The sequence below is a fragment of the Ictalurus furcatus genome, chromosome 2, assembly GCF_023375685.1.
Source record: "Ictalurus furcatus strain D&B chromosome 2, Billie_1.0, whole genome shotgun sequence".
NCBI classification, from domain to species: Eukaryota; Metazoa; Chordata; class Actinopteri; order Siluriformes; family Ictaluridae; genus Ictalurus; species Ictalurus furcatus.
This window is the reverse complement of record NC_071256.1, coordinates 2,941,711-2,949,809: the sequence shown is the minus strand read 5'-3', so window position 1 is coordinate 2,949,809 and position 8,099 is coordinate 2,941,711. Positions and strand designations below refer to the sequence as shown.

The 8,099-nt window shown below is 40.4% G+C and overlaps 1 protein-coding gene across 2 annotated transcripts; it reads left to right on the top strand.

The window, feature by feature from the left end:
* The first annotated feature begins 1,335 nt into the window (after positions 1-1,335).
* On the top strand, positions 1,336-6,007 carry LOC128619289 (uncharacterized). 2 transcript variants are annotated; one of them, XR_008387911.1, is made up of 5 exons: positions 1,336-1,676; positions 3,296-3,489; positions 4,196-4,306; positions 4,399-4,487; positions 5,532-6,007. XR_008387911.1 is itself a non-coding variant. In XM_053643369.1 (5 exons), the coding sequence occupies exons 1-5, from the start codon at positions 1,628-1,630 to the stop codon at positions 5,637-5,639; spliced, it is 657 nt and encodes a 218-aa protein (XP_053499344.1). In that variant the 5' UTR covers positions 1,336-1,627; the 3' UTR covers positions 5,640-6,007. The 2 variants fall into 2 exon arrangements, 1 of the variants encoding a protein (XP_053499344.1); XM_053643369.1 differs by having other exon boundaries at positions 3,296-3,595.
* The last annotated feature ends 2,092 nt before the right edge of the window (positions 6,008-8,099 follow it).

Here is an 8,099-nt window from a genome sequence, read left to right as displayed (position 1 = left end):
AGATTAACTATTATATGCGCCTGAATCTAAATCAGCAAGGACAACATAGTTCAAGTGATTTCATTAGGAATTAATTTTTAATTTAACATTTTATTTTATTTTAATGTGTGTGTGTGTGTGTGTGTGTGTGTGCAGGATGACGACGTGATGTATGCTACTGTAAACAAGTCACGTGCCCAGACTGGCAGGCAGGCTGCTGGAGACTGAAGATAATACAAGGACTAGCTACTGTAGAACATTTTCACACACACACACACACACACACACACACACACACACACAGAGACCTACACACACAGACACACACACACCCACATACTTGTGCAAGTCAATATCGGGGACTATATGCTGGATCCTCCAATGCGGGGACCCGTATTTCACACACACACACATACACACACAAGTCTTATTATCTATGCTACCTTATTCTATTTTATTATGTTATGCTAAACCTAACCTGGCTTTTTTGTCTTTTTAAATAAAGGTTAGAGTTTTCCTCATGGGGAAATATTTCTGTCGAATGTACGCACAAAGTAAAAAAAAAAACGCTCACATGTTCATGTTTCATATTCATGTACTGTTTTTTGCTTTTGCATTTGATTTAATAATAATTTATAAAAATCCAGGACGTCGGTGATGTCTGAGTTTATTTGTGTAATCGTTCGGGTAGTTAAACTTTAGAACATCAATTCATTCAGACTGTTTAGTTCTTCACACTAACTGTGGAGTTCCGTGTTTTCTTTGTGGTAATTTGACTAAAATTTACATTTACAGCATTTGGCAGACGCCCTTATCCAGACCGACTTACATTTATCTCATTTACACAACTGAACAATTGAGGGTTAAGGGCCTTGTCCAAGGGCCCAACTGTGGTAGCTTGGCAGTGCTGGGGCTTGAACTTCTGACCTTCTGATGAGTAACCCTGAGCTTTTAACCACTGAGCACCAGTACCCCAAAAGCATCAAACATGACCGAACAGAGACAGTGATTATAAAGTAGTGATTAGTTTTACCTTTGAATTGAATTAGCCGAAGAGCTCCGCCTTTTAACGTCGAATTACGCTGCTACGTGTTCGCACTCAAAAATATGCCAGACTTGACATCTGGAACAGCTAATTTTTGATCAGTATTGTTGAGATTTCTATTTATAGAGATGAATATTGAGATATATTGTACATTAAGACACACGGTTGCCATTAACCAGTGTCCATATGTAAACACTAATAAGCATTACTTCTGATTTTCAAACCGAACCTCAATCTCGACTAAAACTTCAGACTCGTGAGATTTCTTACAGTACTATTCAGAAATCTTGGGACTATGATTCAGCGTTAGAGGTGATGTAATGACACTGAAAGATGAAAGATCCTGGTCTCTATGCACACCTTTATTTTTCCTTCCCTATTCAGACGACACCATCACCCCGGAAGAACCGAGTGTGTGTTTTTTGCAGAGGTTGTAACATCAGCGGGTTATACAGAGGGCATTGTGATTGTCTTGTGAAACACTAAAAGAGGAAGCAGTAATAATTCTCTGGAATCAAGTGAGAAGTGTTTCATGTTTTGGCTTAAAACTTCAAATACAGAAGCGATTTTCTCATAGCAGTCATTAAAGTCATTCCAGTGAGAATGCTGCTGGGGTTTTATCTTCTCCTCGGTGTGCTTCATGTCACTAAAGGTAAGTCCTAAATTTATAACGTTGCTAATAGAGGCATTTAACTACTATATATTTCTACAAGTTTCGCTTCACTGAAATTTATTTCTTCATCTTGTGTATCTCAACCACAAGTAAAGTTCTAGCGTTTAGAAGTCTGCTTCAAACCGAAAAAGGAGAAACGTACTTTTAGACACCAACACCGTATATTTTTTGTTTGTTTATTGGTTTGATGTACATTCAATTGCATGTGTAATAAATGAATTGAATTAATTAATAAACTAATTTACCCAGCGTGAGCTAGGTTATAAAGTGAATCAAAAACATTTCTGCATCATATCGGTGAAATCTACTTACTTTTCTTACAGTAAAGTAAAGGCATGTGACAAGCAGGGGAGAAAAAAAAAAAAGTCACGTCAGCATCTGACAACACAACGCAGAACTCGGAACGGCCTACAAACATGGCCGACGAGAACTACAACACCCAGACTCTTTCATGCTCACACTCACCATATTACTGATCACACACACCTGGACTCTCATAGTGTAAATAGAAAACTCATTTAAACTAATTTAATTTAAAACTAAACTCTGGGTTTAAAACCCACTCATTGTGGAAGTATACACTCTGTGTCTGTTGTACAAGTCTACACTTGGGGTGGCTGTGGATCAGGTGGTAGAGCGGGTTGTCCACTTATCGTAGGGTTGGTGGTTCGATCCCCGGCCCACATGACTCCACATGACTCCACATGACTCCACATGACTCCACATGACTCCACATGACTCCACATGACTCCACATGACTCTACATGACTCCACATGCTAAAGTGTCCTTGGGCAAAACACTGAACTCCAAGTTGCTCCCGATGGCAAGCTAGCACCTTACATAGTAGCCCTGCTACCATTGGTGTGTGTGTGTGTGAGTGGGTGCATGAGAACCAGTGTAAAGCGCTTTGTAGAACCACTAAGGTTAAAAAAAAGCGCTATATAAGTGCAGACCATTCACACCAAGCGTTTTAATTCACTGATTCTCGGGTCTTTGACCTAGTTTTGTTACTCGCCTTTTTGCTCTTCCTTGTGTTTGTTATTGCTGTTGAGATCTTGATCCGATCTTGTGGCAGTTTTTGGACCACGTTTTTGGATTGTGCCTTTGTCTTGTTTACCTCGTTAATAAAACCACTCATTACTTGCACTTAAGTCCTCAATTGTTGCCTGACACCAAATTTTTTTATTTTTTTTAAATCGGCATATAACGTGTCTATCTGCCTATTTTACTTATAAATAGTAATAGATAGAATTAATAAATAGCGAAATTATATTTTTTTGCACCTTGAGTACTCATCTAATAGTTTTTTATTCTTCAAAGCAAGAGCAGCGTACCATTTCACATCGATTTAATGGGAATTGTGTTCACAGCTTGCCAGAGCAAGGAGATAGTGCCATTATATCCTAATAAGTGTGGGAGATTTTGTGTGTTAGAAATGCTTCATGTTAAGGATAAGGACGGAAACCTTTTCTTAAAAAGGAACTACGCATCAGTCCCCATACGCTTTTACACTCATTTATGTATTTCCAAAGCGTTATCATGTTATAAAGAGAAATTTCAGTTAAATGACATACTGTGTGATTGTGTGTTTCTGAAGGTTGCTCTCTAACAGACAATAAAGGAACATCAAAAGTTACTGCACATGTAGGAGACACAGTACTGCTGCCCTGCTCTTGCGCTGCACAACAGAGCCCAGCTAGTATGCCAATATGGAGGAAAATTAACAAGCTCATCAATGACTGGGATTCTGTAACACTTAACCAAAAGAGATTTCAGCTCAGTAATGTTCAGGTAGGAAATCTGTCTCTACTCATATCACACCTGACTGTCGAGGATGATGGACTGTACAGGTGTCAAATTAGTATTGACTACACAGACATCAACCTCAGTGTTCAAGGTAAAATTATTATTATTATTATTATTATTATGATATCAATTACAACAGGGTCGCGTGATGAAGCTACTGTTACGATCCCAAAGTTGATTCTTTTTTTTTTTTTGGCAATACAGCAGGTCCTGAACAATTTCATTCCTCTTATATTGCAATGATTTTCCAACTATAACATTCAAGTTTTCAGTCAAGAAAGCACAACGTGTACTTTTTATCCGACTGTGGTTACCTTGAATGATATGGAACGTCAGATATACACATCAATTCATGTTATTGCTTACGTTATATCAGCTATAAACAGGCGACAACAAAAAATGCAGCTTGTCATGTCATTGAGAAGCTTGATAGATTCGATTTCCTCTGTCCTGGAGACTTTACAGTTTTATCTCACTGGAGATTTCTTCCGTATAAACGACACCTTATTGCAAATATACATTAATATAATCGTGTGACTCGGAGCTGCACGTCTGTCGGAGCCGCTGTTATAGAAAATGAATTGACACCACCTGACCAATCAGACTGGAGAATTCAACAATGTGCAAATCTACTTAAAACTATTTCAGCACACCGGAGCATCATTTCAGTTCTTGCCCTCTGTATTCCTAGGAGGAAGCATTACAAAGCCGCCTGACGCGATGAGCATGGCTTTCCTCTCCTTCATTCCTGTTGTGCTGCTGTTGCTGGGACTCGGAGGAGTCATTTTTTGGAGATGCAGAGGTGCTTAAACATAGACATCCAATGTGTGTGTGTGTGTGTGTGTGTGTGTGTGTGTATGTCGCTCTGTCTCATTGTCTTGTTTTGTTCTGTAGCGAGGAAACGAGAGCAGACACCGAGCAGTGAAGGACCGACAGGACAGAAGAACGATGAGGAAACAGAGGGGAAAGAGCAGGAAACACAGGTGAATACACACACCTGTACTCATATCTATCATTTAGAGAGATTATTCGGAAACAACAACCACAATTTGCAATTTTGCAACGTTTTTGCCATTTTGAGCATTTCATGTAAATATGGAGACGTGATTGAGGAAAATAAATCAATGGTATGATCCCACTAAAACCAGCGAGTTCTCTATTTTAAACTGATTTTTATTTTGCATGTTACACTCTCGACAACGAGTCAGTCCATTCTAAAGCCCTCACACTCGTACCAAAATACATGCAAAAGCACGTTCATTTCAGGATGCTCAGATGTTCACACCAGCCCAGGATATTAGCCCTCCCCGCCAGCAGAGGTCACCATCACAAGAATACTAGCACAGGTCTAGCTCTCTCCTTCTGGGTAACTTCCTGGTTTCAGCATATATTAATCCAGAAGAAACAATGCCCGCATCCCAATTGGTGTACTATCTGTCTTAAGTAGTATCCTCGTTCTAGAAGCAATCTATCTCCTCTCACCTTGATTCCTCTGAGTGCGTTTTAACAATTTCTGCACTCTTAACATGTAGAATTCACGATCGAGAAATCAAGAAGGCCTCAGTTTATATTTTGGCAAGCACCCAATGCCACAATGCGAAGTCTTGGAATTTGTCCCAGCGTTTGTTTGAGGTCTTAGTTGTGTGTGTTAGAATAACATTTTGACAAAAAAAAAACCTAAATAGTTCAAAGAAAATGGCAAACTGACGTATGATATTCAGACGTGAACTCAAAGCCTTCCTTCTTGAACCAAGTTAACATGCACCCTCACCCAACTGGCTAAATGCGATGCCGCAGAAAGACACATTTGCATAAGATGAACGTTTTCAGTCACATAACAACTCAAACTTCTTGCAAGTGGACAAGTATCGTACTTTAACAAACGTCCCACGAGTGTACGTGACGGCAAATTTCTTAAAGCTGACAATTTCTTCAAATTGTAAAGATTTTTAAATGGTGAAATCACTGAAGATGTTTTGTCTGTTTACACACGTGTGTGTGTGTGTGTGTGTGTGTTCTCTTTCCAGGATGACGTCACGTACACCACTGTGGTCCCCACTGACACAGCTCAAAGACCCAAAGTGGTCAACCCTGAGGAGAGGACAGAATACGCCGTCATCAAATTAAATCAATAATCACGTACAAAAAAAAGTTACACGTGACTTCATAAACTTTTCCACAACAAATCCGCCAGCTTTCCTTTTCTCAGCTTGTCTAACATAATAAAAACAAACGTCATATAATAAAGAATTGCGTGCGGTGAACACCATTGAACACCAGAATTACCGTACACACGTTGTAGATTTTATAGTAAGTGATGTAAATTCTTACACACGATACTGTTTCATAACTCATACGTGATAAGACATTTTTAGTGATGATCTAAGATGTGGCTAAAGTCATGTGGATGTTCTGACATCAGGAGAGATGTGAGTAAACTGCCGAACATGTGTTTAGTGTTAGTTCATGGTTTTACTTCTCGTATTTGAACCAGAGTTACAGACTCAGCATAAACGCCTTGAGTTGTGTACAGTAATATATGACTAATCCAAGTGTGGGGAAAAGGAAAGGAAACCATTTCCTTTTTTGCATATGACTTATCGTATATTTATAGTATATAGCATAGAAAAGCGTGAAAATGCTAAAGAAAATGTATTATTAGTTACTAGTACAACAAGTGCATTTACATTTGTGGCATTTGGCAGACGTTGTTATCCAGAGCGACTTACACTTATATATCTGAACATTTGCGGGTTAACGGCCTTACTCAAGGGCCCAACAGCCTACAACACACGTCTTTGGACTGGAGGAAGAAACTGGAGTACCTAGAGGAAACCCCCGATGTACAGACAGGACATGCAAACTCCTCAGACACGAGGCAGAGGTTTTCGAACCTCCAAATATGCTAACCAAGCCACCACCTCATGAAGTCATATGAGAAAACGCCAGTATAAGTAATGGATTTCTGGGAAAGTTACTTTGTTTTGTTTTTTAAATCTAGGAGATTTATAATACAGGAAGATGCATGGTGTGGAGCGTGTCTTTGTGTGTGATTAATCTGCACAGCTTGCTTTAAAATGATGTAGCGCACAATGTCTGTAGCAGACTTTGTTTATATTTAGCACGAAGAGAAAAACTTTGCTTCTAATTTAACTCAGTGAAATGGGCAGGAATAGTGAGCGAGGTGCTTTCTAGTCCCGTTGTAGGACAAACTGCATTTCTCAGTGTCCCTCGGCTCGTATAAGAGTGTATCGGACCTGCCAATGAAGAACGTTTGTTTTCTTCTCTTTGTGTTCCACTTTGCTGTGGGTAAGCTTTATTTATGTTGTTGTACTGATAAAACGGGTAGCTCTGGTATAGAGTGGCTGCACTGGCGCACTCAATGCAAATACAAACGCAATACAAAGTTCTTCTGATTGATTTTCTCTAACCGATGATGAACCATTTCTATCATGGTGGGTGTGGTCACTTTGGAGACGACCCCTCCCCCACACACAGCGAGATCTCGTTGAACTGTTTGATTAGGATGAAAATGATGTAACCATCTTAACAGATCTCAGGTGAACATTTACAGGACGAACTTGTTCTGTGAACATTCTACAACTTCCATCCATCCATCCATCTTCTATACTGCTTAACCTTTTCAGGGTCACGGGGAACCTGGAGATTATCCCAGGGAGCATCGGGCACAAGGCGGGGTACATCCTGGACAGGGTGCCAGTCCATCGCAGGGCACAATCACATACACACACACTTTAGACATGCCAATCATGCCTACCATGCATGTCTTTGGACTGGGGGAGGAAACCAGAGTACCCGGAGGAAACCCCCGCAGCACGGGGAGAACATGCAACCTCCGCACACAGGGCCACGGTGGGAATCGAACCCCACGACCCTTGTAGTTGTGAGGCGAGCGTGCTAACCACTAAGCCACCGTGCGCCCTATTCTACAACTTTAAATGTTTAAAACATGTAGGAAGCTCAGTGTTACTGTCTTGCTGCTGCAGTGAAATACACCCCAAAACCTGCAGCGTTCCAGTGGAAGAAAAACAATCCAGGCAAAATCACATGGGACATGATATCCGGTGAGAGTTCGGCTGCTTAATACTCACTCTCCAGGAAATCTCTCACTGCTCATATCGCACCTGACTGACGAGGATGAGGGATATTACACGTGTTTCCTTGAGAGAAATCAGTTCAGATACATGCAGATCACGGTTACAGGTAATTACTACCTTTAAAAACCGAGCTGAAGTATGCTTCTGTCTTCATATCACTCGTTGCTTGTTGTCTTCATTTCTGTTATTTTTGCAACAGTGCCCGGAAAGAGCATGGTGTACTTCCCCATTGCCCTGTTTGCTGCAATCATTTTCCACATAGTCATCACTATCTATGTCACGAAGAAAGACAAAAGTAAGCATAACTCGACTGAGCCGTTATACTTAACTTTATTCCTTGTATGCTCATGTGCTTTCCCAACAGTTCTGCTCTGTTTGTCTTGTCTCGTAATCTCTGCTTTAGATCCTACTAGAGCACTCTGTGGCTGTACTGAGGGAGATGAAACAGCGAGTCTTCAGTAAAGAAAAGAAAGAAAC